Source organism: Cetorhinus maximus, chromosome 1 (assembly GCF_964194155.1).
Source record: "Cetorhinus maximus chromosome 1, sCetMax3.hap1.1, whole genome shotgun sequence".
Classification (NCBI taxonomy): domain Eukaryota; kingdom Metazoa; phylum Chordata; class Chondrichthyes; order Lamniformes; family Cetorhinidae; genus Cetorhinus; species Cetorhinus maximus.
Window position 1 is genome coordinate 31396346 of NC_135879.1, and position 20537 is coordinate 31416882.

Consider the following 20537-nt stretch of genomic DNA (forward strand, 5'->3'; position numbering starts at 1 on the left):
AACAGTAAGCCATTCGAGCCTGCTCCGACATTTGATAAGATCATGGCTGATCTGATTGTGGCCTCAACTCCACTTTCCTGTCTGGCCCCATAACCCTTTACTCCTTTGTCAATCAAAATTTTATCTAACTCAACCTTGAATAAATTCAATGATCCAGCCTTCATTGCACTCTGGGGAAAGAAAATCCCACAGACTAACGGACCTCAGAAAAAAATTCTCATCTTAGTCTCCCATCCTGTCAAGTCCCCTCCAGGAGCTTATATACTTCAATAAGATCACTTCTCATTCTTCTAAACTCCAATGGGTATAGGCTGAACTTGCTCAATCTTTCATCATAAGATGACCCCTTCACCCCAAAAATTTGTCAAGTGAACCTACTTTGAAATGTTTCTAATGCAATTATATCCTTTAATTAAGGAGACCAAAACTGTACACATTACTCCAGATGTGGACCTCACCAACGCCCTGTACACCTGTAGCAAAACGTCCCTACTTTTATGCTCCATTCCCCTTGCAATAAACACCAACATTCCATTTGCTTTCTTAAACACTTGCTGTAATTGCATACTAACTCTGTGATTCATATTCCAGGATACCCAGATCCCTCTGTATCTGTTCTGCAGTCTCTTTCCATTTAAGTAATATTTTTTATTCTTCCTGCCAAAGTTGACAAGTTCACTTTTCCCACATTTTACTTGGTCTGCCAAATTTTTGCCCACTCACTCAACCTATCCAAATCCCTTCGTAGACTCATGTCCCCCCTGACAACTTACTTTCCTACCCATCTTTGTGTCACCAGCAAATTGAGCAACCATACATTCAGTCCCTTCATTTATGTCATTTATATAGAGTGTAAATAGCTGAAGCCCCAACATTGATCCCTGTGGCACTCCACTGGTTACAGCTTGCCAACCCGAAAATGACCCATTTATCCCAGTTCTCTACTTCCTGTTAGCTAACCAATTCTCTCTCCATGCAAATAAGATACCTCCTACAACATGAGCTCTTATTTTACGCAGTAACCTTTGATGGAACACCTTATCAAATGCAATTTGGAAATCCAAGGACACCACATCTACAGGTTCCCCTTTATCCACCTTGTTTGTTACTTCCTCAAAGAAAGAGGAATTCATCTCTGGGGCAAACACTATCCAAGGTAGCTCAGTTTCAAACTGCTGCCAGGGAGAGGGATAGAAATGATGGTTAGGAGAGTTTGTGGCAGGGACCAAAGACAATGCTTTTGCTCTTCTCAATATTTATTTGGAGAAAATTCCTGTTCATCTACAACTGGATGTTGGACAAGCAGTGTGATAGATCAGAGAAAGTGGAGTCAGGAGAGGTAGTGCTGACATAGACCCGAGTATAGACATCGTACATGGAACCTGATGTGTTTTCAGATGGTGTCTCCAAGAGCTGTTGTACAGATGAAAAATAGAAGGAGGCCAAGGATAGATCCCTGGGGAAGACTCCAGAAGTAAAAAGTGCGGGAATGGAAAGAGAAGCTATTGCAGGTGATTCTCTAGCTATAGTTCGACAATTAAGAACAAAACCAGACAAGAGCAGTTCCACACAGCTGAATGATAGAGGAGTGTTGGAGGAAGATGGTGAAGTCAACTGTGCCGAAGGCTGCAGATAAGTGCAGAAGGATAAGGAGGGATAGTTTACTTTAGTAAAGTACAATGTAATTTGAGAGTTTGATAAGCACTATTTCTGTACTGTGGTGTGCACGAAAACCTGACTGGTGTGAATCAAGTGGAATTACAAGAATGCTGGGCAGAGATTTGGGAAGTGACAACACACTCAGGTTTTGCAGAGGAAAGAGGTTGGGGAAAGGGCAGTAGTTTACAAATATTGGGGGTGGGATGGTGGTGGCAGATTTTAAGAGGAAGGTGATAGTAGCTGGGGAAAGGGGGCTTTATAAATATCATAAGAGGCGAGGAAGGAAAGTTGGGTGGTCAACAATTTGGTGGGCATAGGGTTAAAGGTAGCAGAAGGGGTTGCATGGACAAGATGAGTTCAAAGAGAAGACAGCATGAAATGGGAAAAAAAGTCCTGAACAAGTTGCAAGTTCAGTGTTAGGTCCGCAGGGAATATTCTGAGAAGTTTGGCACTTGGGCGGTGGGAGAGGGAGTGGGGGGTGGGAGAGGGAAGGACGTAGTAGAGGCAGGTGAATGGATGATGACCAAAAAGTCTATGAGGAGCTCTTTGCACTTGCTATTGGAGGAGGGTGTTTACGGCAGTTTGTGGGGGAGAAGAGAAAGCCAAAGTGTTTTGTATATCGATATTTTCTTTAAATATATGGAGAAGCTAAACAGAGAATCATTATGACACATAACCATGAAAAGGTATCACTATTTTTGATACAACTTTCATTTATGTATATGTCCCTTTTAAATGTTTTCTGATGGTAGTTACCTTCATCTTCCGAGAAAGTAGCTTTCCTGTTCTTTAAATATCTGCTCATCTCGCCATTGTGACACATCTCCAACACTAAATAGACATAATTGTTGTCTTCAAAATAATTGTAAAGCTGAAAGAAAACAAGAACCATCTTGAAGTGTTTTGACGTTAGAATAAAGAAAGACAGTTAATGAAAAGTAACATTTTACCTCCAATATAGAGGGATGCTTCAACTGACAGTGAATCTCCACTTCATTGCGGACTCTTTGCACCATTCCTACTTTGTGCATGGCCTTTTTGTCAATCTGGCAACAGAAAACCATTTTGCATCAAGATAGGCAGAAATGTTAATCAACAATACTTATAATAAAGGTTGTCTATCCTCAGTAATTGATTATTAAAGTACCAGCCTTATGAAAATAATATTCATTAATTGCTTAGATTTATTTAATGAATACATATTGTCATTGTAATCATGTAACTTCAGTAATATATAAATAGATTAATTAAATTATGTTCTGTTCATTCCAGGAGTATTTCACAACTATTTTAAAATTTCACTGGAGTGCAAAATTGTATACCTGGTTAGGGAAAGTGATTATTCAATCCTTTCATACATAAATTTAAGTTGATGGCATTGAAGGTTGCATTATTAGCACAGTAGGACAGGAATTGCAATTCCTTACCTTCATGCTCCTGCACATCCCAACAATGCCAAGCGGATGTGAGACATTTTCCCACGTAATAGGGCATATGTCAAGGGGAAACTTGGTATTCTTTTTATACACTGTTCTATTTTGCTTTTAACTTTTCCAAGTAGGAGGACATTAGGACCTTGAGCTGTATACTGGTGCAGTGTCTTACAACTCCAATGTACTACAGAGTAGTATAGAATGATTTCAACAATTAGGTTCCCAAAACATTAAGCAATATTGATGAACAGTCACAGGACCTTTCAAGTGTCTGAAAGTTAAACTGTAGTGTGGATTCTAGACAAGTAACGCCACATTTATATTGTCTGGCTAGAATTCCAATTATTCTTTTCAGGAGAGCAATTTGCACAGATCCACTCTTTGCAATTAAGTAGTAAATTTTTGGCAATGCCCACATTGTCTAAACATCTTAATTAACTCCAGGTTAGTTAAAAGTATCCAAGAGTTCCAACAGACCCTTCCAGTTTAATATGCCACTTCTCTCTATCATATAAGGCCAAGACTCCAGAATTATACAATAACTTCAGTGATGGTGTGAAGCAGAAATAGTTCATAAATAGGTTAAGGTTTTCATGCAAACACACCCCTAAATGTCCAATTCAATTTGGAAGTGCAGAAAACTGCTCAGAGTTAGTCATAGTTTGCATTATCAAAAAACAACAAATTTATATGGAAACCCAAAATATGGCATATGTTGGAAATTTGAAATAAAAACAGAAAATGTTAGAAATATTTATCTACAAAGAGAGAGAGTTAATATTTCAGATAAATTACCTTTCATTAGAACAAATTGCCTTTAACACAAGGAAATACCCGAGGCAGTTCACAAATAGGCATTGTGCCAGGGAGAGATTAGGTGGGGTACCAAAAATTTAGTCAAAGAGATGATTTTTGAGAGGGTTTTTAAAAAGTGGTGGAACATTTTAGGGCAAAGTTCTAGAGAGTACAACCAAAGTGGTAGTAGGTTCTGTCACCAATAAATGGATTAAGGGGGTACAGAGAAGGTCAGAATCAGAAATTGAATCTTTACATACAAACATACACAATAGGAACAGAAGTAGGCCATTTGGCCCCTTGAACCTGCTCCACCATTCAATAAGATCACAGCTGATCTGTTTGTGTTTTGAGTTCTACATTCCCAAAAAAACCTTGATAATCTTTGATTCCCTTGCCTAACAAGAATCTATCTACCTCTGCCTTAAAAATATTCAATGACCTCGCTTCCATGACCTTCTGGAGGCAGAGAGTTTCAAAGTCACACAACACTTAAGAGAAAAAAATCATCTCCTCATCTGTCCTATAAGGGTGACCTCTAGTGTTAAAACAGTGCCCCCTAGTTCTGGACTTACTCACAACAGAAAACATCCTTTCCATGTTCACCTTGTCAAGACCATTCAGGATCTTATATACTTCAGTCAAGTCACCCCATACTTTTCTAAACTCCAGCAAAAATAAGTCCAGTCTGTCCAACCTATCCTCATAAGACAACCCGCTCATTTCAGGTATCAATCTAGTAAACCTCCTCTGAACCACCTCCAACGCATTTACATCCTTCCTTAAATAAGGGGATCAAAACTGTACACTGTATTCGAGATGCGGTCTCACCATGCCCTGTATAACTAAAGCACAACATCCTTACTTTAAATTCCTCTCGTAATAAAGGATAGCATTTCCATTAGCCTTCTTGATTACATGCTGTAGCTGCATAGTAGCTTTTTGTGACTCATGCACTAGAACACCTAGATCCCTCTGCACCTTGGAATTCTGCAGTGGCTCTCCTTTTAAGTAATACTTTGCTTTTTTTTATTCTTCCTGCCAAAGTGAACACCAAAGTTTCCCACATTATACTCCATCTGCCAGTCACTCAACCTATCTATATCAGTCTGCAAACTCCTTGTCTTCTTCACAGCATACTTTCTACCTATCTTTGTGTCATCTGCAAATTTAGCTACCATGTCTTCACTCCCCTCATTGCAGTCATTGATGGAAATTGAGGCCCCAGCACACATCCTTGTGGGACCCCATATCCTGCCAATCAGACAAAGACCCATTTATGCATACTGTTTTCTGCCAGCCAGTCAATCCATGCCAATATGTTACCCCCTACACCATGAGCTTTTATTTTCCGTAATAACCTTTGATGTGGCACCTTATCAAATGTCTTCTGGAAATCCAAGTACAGCACGTCTACAGTCTCCCCTTGATCCACAGCACATGTTACTCCTTCAAAGAATCCTAATATAAAATTGGTTAAACATGATTTCCCTTTCACAAAACCATGCTTACTCTTCCCAATTACCTTCTGTTTTTCTAAGTGCCCAGCTATAACCTCTCTAATGATCGACTCTAACACCTTCTCCATAACTACGTCAAGCTAACTGGTCTATGGTTTCTGTTTTCTGCCTCCCTCCCTTCTTGAATAGAGGGGTTATATTTGCTACTTTCCAGTCTGATGGAACCTTTCCAGAATTTAGGGAATTTTGGAAAATTAACACCAACACATCTACTACCTCATTAGCCACCTCTTAAGACTCTAGGATGAAGTCCACCTGGACCTGGAGACTTGTCAACCCGCAACTCCATCAGTTTGCTCAGTACTGCTTCCCTGGTGATTGTATTTTCACCAAGTTCCCCTCTCCCCTCCACCTCCTGATTTATAGCCATTACTGGAACATTTTTCATATTTTAGGAAGTAGTATAGGTCTAAAGGAAATTGCAAAGGTAGTGCAGGGTAAATCAAGCAGAAATTTGTATGCAAAAATTTTAAATGTGATGTTTTGGATGATGGGAAGCCAACATAGATCAACAAAGGCAGGCATGATGGGAAAGAGGGATTTAGTGCAGGCAGGTCTAGTTCACCTCATGATTGGCTAAGGTGGGGATGGAGTTAATAGCAAGGGCTAAAGACAATAGCTTCCCAATATTGAATGGTGAGAATTGTATGACATTAGTCTTTGATTAATCACAAACAGATCAAAAGCACTTTGACAGTCTGAAGGCCAAGGAAGTAGTGGAGCTGGGTGACATTACCATTCACATGAAAGCTGACCCATACCCTGATGTCACAAAGGGATAGCACGTAGATTTGGCAAGAGGGGAACAAACAATAGATCCTTGTGGGACTCTGGTGAGGATTGTATAGAAGAGAGAAGAGAAGCCATTGTTGGAAATGCACTGGCTATGTTCAGGTAGGTAGGAATGGAATCACACAGTAGTAGCCCCAGAGAAGAGATATTGCAAGAGGCTCATGTGGTTAACTGCATTGCATGCAATAGAAAGATTCAGGGGACTGAAGGGTGATTGCACTCAAAGAGGATGTCAAATGCTGGAGGGTTGTGCCAAAGGAAGAGTGAACTAGAGGAATCTAAATAGAATTTTGGGAAGGATGGGCACAGATCTGAAAGTCAGGATACCCTTGAGGGACTTAGAGAGGAAAAAGTAGTTAGGGGATGAGTAGTTATGAGGATGAACAGGCCAAGTTTTTTTGAGAAGTAATGACAGCAGTTCTAAGGAAGGCAATGTTGCTTGAGGAAAATGGCAGTCAACTTAAGATGGTTCAGTAGTTTCAAATCGAAAGTTTAAAACAGGTTCTGTTGATACAAGTGTGGAACCTCTTTTTACAAACCTAGCCAGGAGTATAATCGTTTTCATTTATTCTAGTATGGATTTTAAGTCACGGTATTTACAAGATAAGGAAAGTTCAAGATTTATCTTTACGATTTGATTAAATATTGCATTCTTGAACGCAATAAGTTATGCCACTATAATAGATGAAAAGATAAATAAGATAGTTTATTAAAAATCATAATGTAAACATACCATTTTTATCGCTACCTCCAGACCAGTGCTCACAGATTTTGCTCTATAAACGCATGCAAATGAACCCTTCCCCAGGAGCGTTAAGACCTTGAAATCCTGTAAAATAAACATTTGAAAAGATAACATAGTTTACGCGTGGATTTTAGAAAAATGTGATACTTTTTTCCATCAGCGATTACAACACAACGATGCAGTTACGGTTAAGCTACGTGCAAGTAGCTAGTTTAAACGGCTTCTATATTTTAAGTGCTCCATCCTGCTCACCTCGATGGTATTCTCGCCATCTGTAACTGACATCCTCACATTGCCCGAGACCCCACTCTTGCATTTTAAGAAAATGTAATTCAACACTCGATCAAGCATTTTAGAACAACCAGCAGGAACAGAGACACTGTTCATTTGATTGCATTACCAGCCGGCTAACGATTAAGTGGAATCAAAGGCAAATGACTGAGTCATTAAAACACAAGCCCGGCTTTATTCCCGCGTTAGAACCGAAATCAACGGCTTCTCATCGCCAGGCAACAGCCTTAACTATTAGTTACGAGCTCTCCAAGGTCTGACCAAGCGAAACATCAACTGTCGTTATCGAATATTTACTATGAAATATAAACTGCCGCCTTAATTAAAGTTTAAAATACATTTGTCATGTGGCACTCACTGGAATTATAATTTGAATTGCCTTAAGTTTCTCGTAAACCAAATATTTTATAATTGCTGATTGAAAGTCATATTACAGTGAGCTTTTTATTGTAACCACCTAGTTTCCTTTCAGCTATCTGCTATTAAACTCCACAGTATAAGTGTAATCCTCTATATACACACGCGTATATGTATTTATATATACGTAAACCCACTTACAATTTCTATACAAAAGTAATTTCCCTCATCAACATCCATTAAAAAAAAAATCCAGCGTTTCCCCGATCGCGTATTCTATACATTGACCACTTGGTGTAAATTTATCTTTGACTAGTTTGATTCTCGACACAGGCGACTTACTTTGCTATCTAACAGACTAATATCCTAGATCCTTTGACTACCTGAAATACTTCTCTCTCATAACCACCTCTCAAACACCACATTTCCAACCATCACCAAGCTGAAAATCCTAAATTTCTTCAGTTTTTCTATACATCAAACTTATATCACTAGGGATCAGCTTTGTTATTCTTAGTGCCTCTACTGCCTGAACATCTTTCTTGCCTCTCAGATCAGATCAAGACTTGTCCTGATCAAAGCATTTCAGATTTGGTCATTTCTTCTTCAGACTTGTATTCCACTCTTGGTTACTAGTTCAACATTTTAATTGGCTTTAATTCATTGATGTTCTGCATTGGGTAGACACTCTGAACATTGAATCCACCATAACTCCTTTGTATCATTCAGCTTCACCTTAAGCTAATTCAATACAAATCATTCTCTGGCAGTATAAATGTCACTTAACTTTGTGTGCACATATTACATGTGTCTACATTAAATTTCAGCCACCATTATTCTGTCCACATTTATTTTATCCAACTCATTAATTCCAAATGATTTCTTCCCATTCTGCTGCCCCTCTTCACTTAATTGCACTAAGTCCTCAAAGATACAACTATGTATCTTGGACTGTTAGACATAGTCGCAGCCTTACGCCAGAAGCCCCTCAACAAAACTCCTCTGAAGAGGTGCTGTTACACTGCTGGGTATATATAGGCCAAATAGCAGAAAGGAGATGGAGGAGAAAATTTGGAAACAAGTTGAAGAGCGTTAATTTCAATTATCCAAAGATGGAATGGGTGGGGGAAATGTGAAGAGATAGTTTCAAGGGCAAGGAGGGGAAAGAATTCCTGAAGTAAATACACAAGAACTTTCTTGATCAGTATGTTTCGAACCCAACAAGGAAGGAAGTAGTGCCGGTTTCAGTCATAGGGAATGAAGTGGGGCAAGAATTTGGGAACGCGAACATGATATTATGCTTAAGAGTAGTTGTACTCAGTTTAAAAAAGCAAGAAGAGAACCAGGATTTTCACAGTTTAAAACAGCACAAAGAGACCCAGGATTTTCACCATTTAAAACAGTGAGAGGAGAGCCAGGATTTTCACCATTTAAAACAGCGAGAGGAGAGCCGGGATTTTCACCGTTTAAAACAGCAAGAGAGCCGGGAGCACACAGAGACCCAGGAGCACACGGAGACCAGACCTGTGTGAGAAGGGCAGCAGCAGCAGGAGAAAAAAACCGGCGGCAGAGAGTCCCTTCCACCTGTTTCTACCCGTCAGAGCCGAAGTATGATGCCACAGGAAAACAAGTAGGTGATTGGTGGGTATCACTTCCCTGTCTCTTTTGATTGGCCAAATGGTTCAAATCAGGAAACGTTAATATAGCTGAAGAATACAGTTAAGAATTTCACTTAAAATATTTAACATCCAGATTTATTAAGTAGAATAGAGATGGCTGGGCAGGCAATATGTTGCAGCTGCAGTATGTGGGAGTTGGTGGACGCCAGTGCGATCACATCTGCAGCAAGTGTTGGCTGCTCGAGCAACTTCAGCTCAGAGTTGATGAACTGGAGTCCGAGCTGCGGACACTGTGACACATCAGGAAGGGGGACAGTTATCTGGACACTACTTCAGGAGGCAGTCACGCCCTTAGATTAATTACATCAAATTTGGTCCATGGTCAGGTACAGGAAGGTGTGACTGCGGGTGAGGCAGGTATGGGGATCCAGAATTTAGCTTTGGAGGAGCCTCAGCCTGTGCCCTTGTCCAAAAGGTACAAGGTTCCTGCTCCCAGTGTGGATGAGGGCACAGACTGCAGGGAGGATGAGCGAACTGACCACAGCACCATGATACAGAGCGCCATTCAAGTTGGTGGAGAAAAGAGAAATGTAGTAGTAACAGGGGATAGCAAAGACAAAGACTCCCAAAGGCTGTATTGCCTACCTGGTGTCAAGGTTAAGGACATCTCCTCTGGGCTGGAGAGGAACTTGAAGTGGGAGGGGAAGGATCCAGTTGTTGTGGTCCACATAGGTAGGACTAGGAAAGAGGGACTACACGCAGCTTGGGGCTAAATTAAAAATCAGAACCACAAAGGTAATAATCTCCGGATTATTACTTGAGCCCCACGTGCAAATTGATGTAGGGTAAATAAGGTTAGAGAGGTAAACGCGTGGCTCAAAAATTGGTGTGGGAGAAATGGGTTGCGATTCATGCGGCACTGGCACCAGTACTGGGGAAAGAGAGCGCTGTTCCGTTAGGATGGGCTTCATTTGAACCATGCTGGGACCAGTGCCTGGCAAATCGTATAACTAGGGTTGTAGATAGGGCTTTAAACTAATTTGGGGGAGAGGGGGGTTCAATTGAAGGGAACTTTAGAAATTCAAAAATAATCGAGAGAGCAGAGGTGCAGGGTAGTGAAGGGGTGAACGATAATCGAAGTGCAACAGGAAGGGGCAGAAAATATAAGCAGAAGAGTGCAGCAGAAATTAGAACCAGAATGAGTAATAACGGTAAAAAGTCAAAGCTTAAGGCTTTTTATCTGAACGCACGCAGCATTTTAACAAGATGGATAAGTTGACAGCACAAATAGAAATAAATGGATATGACTTGATAGCTATTACAGAGATGTGGTTGCTGGGTGACAGAGACTGGGAACCCAATATTCAAGGGCATTCGACATTCCAGAAAAATAGGCAAAAAAAGGAAAAGGAGGTAGATACCTTCGTCTCTTAACAAAGCTATCTTTGGAATGCTTATAGTACCCTCTACCATAAAGACCAATGCAAAATATTGATTTAAATTATCTGCCATTTCCCTGTTCCCCATTATCAATTCTCCAGTCGCATCCTCCAAGGGTTCCACGCTCACTCTAGCTACTCTCTTTCTTTTTATATACCCATAGAAGCTCTTGCTGTTTGTTTTTATATTTCTTGCCAATTTACTTTCATAATCAATTTTCTCCACCTTTGTTAACCGCTTTCCTGCAGTCACATTCTTTGGGTTTCTTGTTCATCACTTTTTAGGCCCTAACCCTCTTCAACCCTATCAAAGCTTATAAATGGGTCAAGTTCATTTGGAGCCTTGATAAAGCCTTGTGCAACTTTTATTTCCCCATTTTAACAATCCCATTAACTACCTCTGTTCTTTTATTGCTCTGACCACCTGTCCAATCTGCAAATGAACTTCAGGATTGGGCTAAACAGCGCACTTCTACATGCATTTGGCTAAAACCAACCAATAGCCATTTCAGTGTGTTATCACTCAGTAAAATCCTCAATAGACTTCCAATCTTCAATCTAATCTTTGAGTTTATTTTGAGATTTTGTACCTTACCACAACTACCAGCACTACTGCAAAGCACTTCCCATGTGGTTTAGAGCAAGGGACAAATGTTTGATAACTATATTATGTTGTGATCACTAATCAAGATTGAGAAGGTCAAAAGATAAAAACCAAAGTAATAAATTGGAAAATAGGATGATTTTAAGGGGATTCCACTAAAAAGAAAGGACTAGCCAATAATGGCACATCATGAATGAATTAAAAAATGGCATAATGTGAAAGTAAGAAACATACACTTAAGTAAAAGGCTGACAAAAGAGAAAATGAAAAAACAGTCAAGGTAAAAAAGAAACTACAAAATAATATCAAGGAACATAAAAAAAGGACACAAAAACAAAAGAAAAAAAAATCCAGATAGGGATGCTAAAGGACAGACACACAGTAAGCTCATAAAAAATGACCGCAAATGACAGAAAAATTAATCAGTATCTGTGTTTACCAGGGAGACTAACAGGATGGATATTACATAAGGACAAGAGATCAAAAAAAGATATAAAGACACATAAGATAGAAAGCAGGTGATTAATAAACTAATCAAACAGAGGATAAAACTTCTGGTCCAGATGGATTACATCTGCACATATTAAAAAGGTAAGATAGATATAGCAGAGGCACTATTTCATGCATATTATAATTCATTAAAAAAAGAGAATAGTGCTCAAGGAGTGGCAGAAAGCTAATGTGATTCCTAGATTTAAAAAGGAGAACAAGTTCAGGGAACTACAGACCAATTAGCTTAACACCAATGGTAGGAATGGATTTCTTACTCAGACCAAATAGGAAATCATCTAGAAACTGAAAGCATATAAAGTAGTGAGCACAAATTTCAACAGGGAAGGTCATACTTGACCAGCCTTATTGAATTATTTAAAACAACAAAGAGCACACAAAATAATGCAGTAGATAAAATATATTTGTATTTTCAAAAGGCCTTCGATAAGGTACTGGACTGTAGATTTATGATTAAGGTCAGAATATATTGAGTCAGATGACAAGCAGCAGAATAGATAGCAAGTTGACTAAACAGAAAACAAGTAGGAGTCAAAGTTAGTTAATCAGGATGGCAAAGTGTGGGAAGCAGTATTCCATAAGATTTGGTGCTGCGACCACTATTGCTCACAATTGACATAAACAATTCAACTTGGGAATCGGAAGCACAATTTCAAAATTTGTGGACAACACCAAATTGAGGTGTGTAGTTAATATAGAGGACGAATGTGACAAAACACAAGACCACATTAAAAACTTTCGGAATGGGCAAATGAACTTCAATATAGTTAAGTGTATGATGGCATAGTTTGGTAGGAAGAATAAGGAGGCCACATAATCCTTAGAAAATCAGTGGCTAAATGGGGTAGAGGAACAAAGACATCTGGGGAGCAGAGGCATTGGAGGTTTACAGATATACAAGTCATTAAAAGTAACAATGTATGTCAATAAAGCCATAAAAGAAAAAAATACATAGCACTAGGGTCATTTGTAAAAGGTTAGAATAGAAAAGTGGAGAAGTTATGTTAAACATATTTATAAAAAACTTGGTTAGAACACATATCGGTGTACTATGAACAGTTCTGGTTTCAACATTGTAAAAAGGACAAGGGGCACTGGAGAAGCCGCAAAAAATAATTTACTAAAATGATAGCCAAATTGAGAAATTATACTTATTAGGAAATATTGGACAGCTTGGGGCTCTTGCCTCAACAGAAAAGGAGATTGAGGTGTAAAAAGAGGGGCTGGAGGGTATTGAGAGGGATTAGGCATTGCAAGATTTAAAATGACCCGAAGCTTTTTGCATTATTGTGCTCAGGATGGTCATGATCCAACCCAACATTTTATGCTGCTCAGTATGCCCCTCAGAGTTTCTGTACCTGTTGTCTCCCTATTAATGACTCAAGCCTACACTAGCTAGTTGTCCAAAATACTCAGGATGTAAAATGGGTAGCTCCAGTAGGACATATTTGATGATGGAAGGTTTCAAGAAAACAGCTAATCTGCTGTTGCAAACTCCGTAATAAAAAGAAAAAATAATAATAGTAATACTGGAGTCATGAAGGTCTCTTATGCGTCACATTTGCATTGATCATTAACCAACAGTTGATTGGGCTCATTAATTATAATGAAGAGTAAGTTCTGTCTTTGAGGGCTGGGATTCCTCCCATTCAGCTCCAGGTAACTATACAAGGCTTTGCCAAGACATAGAATGGCCCAGTCAGGTCAAGGCAGGAAAATAATCGATTTCCTGCTACTGGTACCATGTAGCCCAGAACAATTTATCACATGGTCAGATTGTTGGCAACTAAAATGGCTCCCCCACCAGGCTTACCTGATGAGGATGGTTCCTTGTGTTCCAAAGAAATCACATTGGGCTCGAAATATTAACTCTCACGTTTCTCTCTCCACTGATGCTGCCAACCTACTGAGTTTTTCTAGCACCTTCTGTTTCTATTTCAGGGTTCCTGGAACCCCTGTAGGTCAAAGAACATGGCCTGCCAAAGGGCAGACAAGCTTTCAGATTAGCCAACAGTCACCCAAGGGTGATGTTGTCACTGCTGGAGCGGTCTGGCAACCCCTAGAGTATCAGCCTATAATCAACTTGCATTAAAAGATCACATCATTTAAGGTCAAGGAAGCTGACAGCAGAGACCCCAGGATTGTGCAGCACCTAGGCGTGACATAGAAACATAGGAAATAGGAGGAGTAGGTCATTTGGCCCTTCGAGCCTGCTCCGCCATTCAATACGATCATGGCTGATTCTCTATCTCAACTTAATGCTCCCGCTCTCTACCCATACTCCTTGGTGACTTTAGAGTCCAGAAATCTATTTCCTTCTTAAATATGTTCAGTGACTTGGCCTCCACAGCCTTCTGTGGTAGCGAATTTCACAGGTTCACCACCCTCTGAGTGAAGAAGTTTCTCCTCATCTCAGTCCTAAATGGCCTACCCCATATCCTGAGACTGTGACCCCTTGTTAAAGACCCCCCCTCCTAAACCAGAGGAAACATCATCCCTGCATCCAGTCTGTCAAGTCCTGTCAGGATTTTATGTTTCAACGAGATTCCCTTTCAGTCTTCTAAACTCCAGTGAATATAGGCCCAGTCGGTCCAATCTCTCCTCATACGACAATCCTGCCACTCCAGGAATCAGTGACTGGGATGTACCTTTGACAATGTGGGAGAGGCACTGTATGATGAAGCATGTCTAAACTCTTGTCTCTCTCTGATCAACCCGACTCTGTTCAATCACACGTTTATGAACGTCACAGGGAACTGAACTTGGCAACCTCAAATATCAGGACACTGATAAATACAGTAAAGCTAAAGGAAGTGCACATGGAAGCAGAAGGGCTGACTATTGTCCAGATTGGTCTTTGAGGTCAGATGGACAGGCAGTGGCCAGAATCAATCAGAACATTGAACTTTACCCTATAGCAAAAGAAAAATATAGTCATGGAATGGGTTTCTTGGTGTCACCAAGAGTTGATAAAGTTGTCACAGTAGTGACGCCAGTCAGTGATAGCATCTACTGTCATTATTATCCTAAGCCCAAACCTATTAATATCACACAGGTTTATCTCCCAACAATTGAGACGGATGAAGACACAATTTTGGCAGTGTATCAAAAGATCCAAGAAACTGTTGATGCATGTCCAAAGAGAGCGCGTCTGGTAGTTATGGGGGAACATTAATCCAAAGTAGAGAGCAAATATACAACATCTAGCTTGCAGCAAGCATGGGCGTGGTGCAACTAATGAAAGGGGGCTAATGCTCTTTGATTGGTTAGAGGCCAACCAATTGCTTGCCCTAAATACATGTTTCCGTCATAGACATAGTTAGCAACATACATGGACTTCCCCTGGTAAATGTCATAAGGATCAAATTGATCATATAGTCAATAGAAGAGAAGGGCTAGATTCCAGAGCCTTGCCTAGTGCTTGCTGTGGTCCTGATCATCAATTGGTATGGAGAGATCAAAGCAAGAAGTTGGTGTCATAAGCTACAGAACAAGAAAAGACCCAAGAGAAAATTGGAATTCATCATGAGAAATTCAATGGAATTTGTAGTAAAAGAACAAAGAAAAGAGATGGCTATCATTATCAACAGTGCTACTGACTGCATTAGATGAACATAGCTTGAAACATGAAAATGCAAAACAGCCATGGACAACAGTTGAATAGTTAGACCTAATAGAGAAAAGGTGTGATGCAAATACCAGTGGTATACAAAGCAGAAAATACCTCAAACTGTGGGCTAATCTGAGGAAAACATGTATAAAAGCCATAAACAACTGACTGAGCAGAAGAGCTGAAGAAGCAGAAGCTTTCAAGAATAGTAACAGCAAGAAAGTATATTCACTAGTCAAGGTCATAGCTGGAAAGAAGTGTGCAAACCCAGGAATAAGTAGAAGAATGAAAACAAAGACTTGTTATATGATAAGGACAACACCAGGTTGAGATGGGAAAATTATTGCGGGAAACTGAAATGAACTAGATTAGATAAACAAAGAAGAATAGAAGTTAAAATAATAAGAGTTAGAGACTGGGGTACTGATGGAGGAGATGGGAAAAGTTATAAAGAATATCAAAAGTGGAAAGGCAGAAGGGCAAGATCAGGTACCAGCAGAAGCATTGAAATCATAAGGCGAAATAGTAGTAGATGCAATGAAAGCGATTATTGGTGAGATATGGACAACTGAAGAATAACCCCCGAGTGGACCATATCTGAGATAGTCACAACACCCAAGATAGCACAGACACAGGACTGTCCAAAACATTGTAAGCTAAGTCTCATCAGTCATGCATCTAAAGTATTACTTGACATCATCAGGCAGGGAGTCACTCCCTGTGTGAACAGGGACGTGGCAGAAGAGCAGTTTGGCTTTATTCCTGGAAAAGGTGGGGCTGACACTATGCTTGTGCTCAGAAATCTCATGAAGAAATGTGAAAATAAGCAGGAAGCCCAGCTCTGGCTCACGTTCATAGACAATGCCAAAGCTGTCCAGCATGACTTATAGACTTGTGCACCCAAACAACTTGTGTAGCTGAGACAAGAGCTTTAGAGAAATACTTCAGGAGACCTCAGAATTGGTATATAAGCCAATTACAAATTAAGGAGGGAATCGGGCAGAGGCATCTTCTGACACCCATTGTTTTTAATGCTGTGGGAGGGAAGATAATGAGTCTGGTGCAAGAAGAGTTACCAGGGAGAATGGCTGCATCATATGGAATCTCAAGTCTACAGGTGACACCACACTCATAGCCAGAACAAAGGAAGGGCTAGGAGACTATGTCAACAATACTCCTCAGTTATGTACATTCCAAAAGACTCAAAGACCAACATTATAGCTCTAAATGGCAGTAGAAAAGTCAAGTTTAGAAGCACCAACATAGGAGCAATAAACAATTTCAAGCCAATGGCTTAATGATAAACACAAAAATTACACTCAAGAATGAAGTTCAGGTTAGATTAGCTGAAGACCAGTGATTTAAGTAGCATCTGGAAGTCCAAAAGCATCAGCATGAAGCTGAAAAGGAATCTAGTACAGTCGCTAATATGGAGTATTGCACTCTATGGATACAAGAGGTGGACTCTGAAGAACGAGGATGAGGCGCAGATAACAGCTCTTGAAATGCAGGTATGGCAGAGGATTACCAGAATCAGCTGGATGGACAGAAAGACAAATGAGTGGGTTAGATCAAGAATAGAAGTTCAGGAATCAAAAGGTTTGCTAAGTACAGTTAAAGAGAGAAAGATAGCCAAGTACAGACATTGGAAAGAATGATGGCAAGAACTAAAGGAGGATGAGGGGTAAAAACTACTTAAGGAAGAAGAAAAATCAGATGGGTGGATAACATTGAGATGTGCACTGAGGGAGGCATAAAGAAAGCCAGGGAAGCAAGATAATGCCAATGGGCCCACTAAGGCTTTGGTGAAAACACACAAACAAGGGTGGGCCAGGATCAATAAGTTGTGACAAAAGCAAAATACTGCAGATGCTGAGAATCTGAAACAAAAACAGAAAATGCTGGAAAAATCTCAGCAGGTCTAGCAGCATCTGAAGGGTAATACGGACTCAAAACGTTAACTCTGTTTCTCTCCCCACAGATGCTGCTAGACCTGTTAAGTTTTTCCAGCATTTTCTGTCAACTGTATTAGTGCTTCATGCTGGTGGACTATGAAGTTTTATCAGTATAGTACTGTATTTGTTTTGGTACTGCTCCAGCAAGAAAGAGCTCTCAGTTCAAGACACATCATTAATTTAATAAATGTGGTGAAAAATTTCTGGGCTGGCACTCGGAGAAAAAAAATCCAGAAAGATTGTCATAAAAAACCCTATAAGTTCACTGATGCCCTTTAACAATTTGTACCAATGGCCTACATATTAACTCAGTCCACACTACCTGGTTGACCGTCTCCTCAAACTAAAATTGCATAAACAAGGCATTCAGATGCAAAATAAAAATCACAGTTACAATCTCAAGGCAAACTAGGGATGAACAAATGTTGTCAATTCTTTATATAAACTCTTTGGAGTTATCTGAAGGGGTTGTTATCTCTTGCAGAAAGACTGAATAGCAACTGGTGTGGATTTCTCATTAGCTTGGCTGGGAGGCTTGGCTTCCGGGAGCATCAGACGCCCCTTTTGTGTGAACAAAACAAACCACGTTGGCGCCTTGTCAGAGGCGCAATCATTGGCAATTTGCTACCAGAACAATGTCGGTAAAAATAAACTCAGGACACCATAAACCAGACAACTGGCAAGAGGAGGGGGACGGAAGGCCAGCGCGAATCAACTGCCGAGATCTGGACGGAAGCCGCCGATGGCAATAGGGCTACAACTCCGATTAGTAACCGAAATGTACGGTGAATAATCGACTCTACCTTTATCTTGTCGCCAATGCAGACAGTCGCCATGCCGTTGGTCGGTGTGTGTGAGCCACTGCCCCGGTAGGGCGCGGGCTCACTGATCGACTACACACTGCCTCACTCCCTCCACCGCGCGACACAATCTCTCCATTTTCAAAAAATCCGCCGTTTACACCCACAACGAGGCTCCACTGACGTCATTGATAGGGGACGGTAAAGAAAAGAATACAACAAACAAAAAATAAAATCTAATTTCTAACATAATAAATCACGGCAATAACCATTCGGATACATTAAAAGGGCACGCTTCAACTCAGACTTTTCAAAAATATTTGCGTGACTTTATTGTGTCACGTGACTCGCCCCGCCGACTACAACGCATGTGCAGACCTCCTGTTTGGCTTGACGGCAGTGAAGGCAGTTTGAGTGGAGTTTATGAAATGGGTAACGTTTAGAAATGATATGTACGGTCTTGTCGCACTCTCATCAGCCTTGGGGTTAATCGTTGTACGAGGGCACACGTACAGCTATAATTTCTTGATATTCAGAAGCTCAATAAAGCAGCAGTGTTTGGAACGGAGGTTTCAACATTTCGAGCCTGCATGACTTCTTCAGCGCTTTAGCTGCCGGACTTGTTGAGTTTTTCCAGCATTTGTTTTGTTTTTATTTCAGATTTCCAGCATCCGCAGTATTTTGATTTTATTTGAAAATATTTTTTTTCTTTCATTGAGAACAATGACTCAGTGCAAAAGTAGTGTCGCCTGACGCAGCGGTGGAATTGATCTCTGTTTTCGTGGGCTAATTTTAGCCTCCTCCCCTCTCCCCCCCCATTAATTGCGTTGAAAAAGCTATTGATGTGAAAAAAGTGTGTGAATCTCGCATAACCGACTTGCAAGTTTGAGTTATTTGTATGTTTTTAATGTAAATAGCAGCACATAGGACTAAAATGACCAGATTTTTCAAAAGTCAAAACCAGGTTGGTGAATCTTTAAAAGTCTCTGCCCCAGAGGGCTGTGGAGGCTCAGTTGTTGAGTATGTTCAAGATTGAGTATGATAAATTTCTACATATTAAAAACATCAAGGGATTTAGGGATAGTGCAGGAAAATGGTGTTGAAGTAAAGATCAGCCGTGTTCTCAATGAATGGAGGAGTGGGCTTGAAGAATTGGCTTACTCCTGCTATGATTTCTTATTGAAAAGCCTTGGGAAGGTGGGTTCCTGTGATGATTGACATGTTGGGTGACCAATGGCAGGAGTCTGGGGGAAGAGTCAATTGAAGTTGTGTGGTCATGAAGAACAAAGAAAAGTACAGCACAGGAACAGGCCCTTCGGCCCTCCAAGCCTGCTCCGATCATATTGCTTGTCAAACTAAAACATTTTGCACTTGCGGGGTCCGTATCCCTCTATTCCCATCCTATTCATGTATTTGTCAAACTGCCTCTTAAACACCACTATCGTACCTGCTTCCACCACCTCCTCTGGCAGCGAATTCCAGACACTCACTATCCTCTGCGTAAAAAATTTGCCCCACACATCTCCTCTATAGTTTTCTCCTCTCACCTTAAATCTATGTCCCCTAGTAATTGACTCTTCCACCCTGGGAAAAAGCTTCTGACTATCTACTCTTTCCATGCCACTCATAATTTTGTAAACTTCTATCAAGTCGCCCTCAATCTCCGTCGCTCTAGTGAGAACAATCCGAGTTTCTCCAACATCTCCTCATAGCTAATAACCTCCAGACCAGGCAGCATCCTGGTAAATCTCCTCTGCACCCTCTCCAACGCCTCCATATCCTTCTGGTAATGTGGTGGCCAGAATTGAACGCAATATTCCAAGTGTGGCCGAACCAAGGTTCTATACAGCTGCAACATGACTTCCCAGCTTTTATACTCAATACCCCTGCCGATGAAGGCAAGCATGTCATATGCCTTCCTGACTACCTTATCCACCTGCGTTGCCACTTTCAGTGACCTGTAGACCTGTACACCCAGATCCCTCTGCCTGTCGATGCACTTAAGGGTTCTGCCATTTACTGTATAATTCCTACCTGTATTAGACCTTCCAAAATGCATTACCTCGCATTTGTCCGGATTAAACTCTATCTGCCATTTCTCCGCCCAGGTCTCCAACCGATCTATATCCGTTGTATCCTTTGACAATCCTCTTCACTATCTGCAACTTCTCCAACCTTAGTGTCGTCTGCAAACTTACTAATTAGCCCAGTTACATTTTCCTCCAAATCATTTATGTATACTACAAACAGCAAAGGTCCCAGCACTGATCCCTGCGGAACACCACTAGTCACAGCTCTCCATTCAGAAAAGCACCCTTCTGCTGCTACCCTCTGTCTTCTATGACCAAGCCAATTCTGTATCCATCTTGCCAGCTCACCTCTGACCCCATGCGACTTTACCTTCTGTA

At 40.6% G+C, this 20537-nt stretch overlaps 1 protein-coding gene across 2 annotated transcripts in view; it reads right to left on the reverse strand.

Annotated features, from left to right (window-relative positions):
- Window positions 1–18267, reverse strand: part of plk4 (polo-like kinase 4 (Drosophila)) — a 43088-nt gene extending 24821 nt beyond the window's left edge. For both annotated transcript variants that reach the window (XM_078539558.1, XM_078539551.1), the window contains exons 1-4: window positions 18133–18267; window positions 6933–7028; window positions 2610–2705; window positions 2416–2530 (exon numbers count right to left, since the gene is read on the reverse strand). In XM_078539558.1, the coding sequence (XP_078395684.1) occupies window positions 2416–2530; window positions 2610–2705; window positions 6933–7028; window positions 18133–18165 (340 nt within the window). In that variant the 5' untranslated portion in view covers window positions 18166–18267. The remainder of the gene's footprint in view (window positions 1–2415; window positions 2531–2609; window positions 2706–6932; window positions 7029–18132) is intronic.
- Window positions 18268–20537: the final 2270 nt, after the last annotated feature.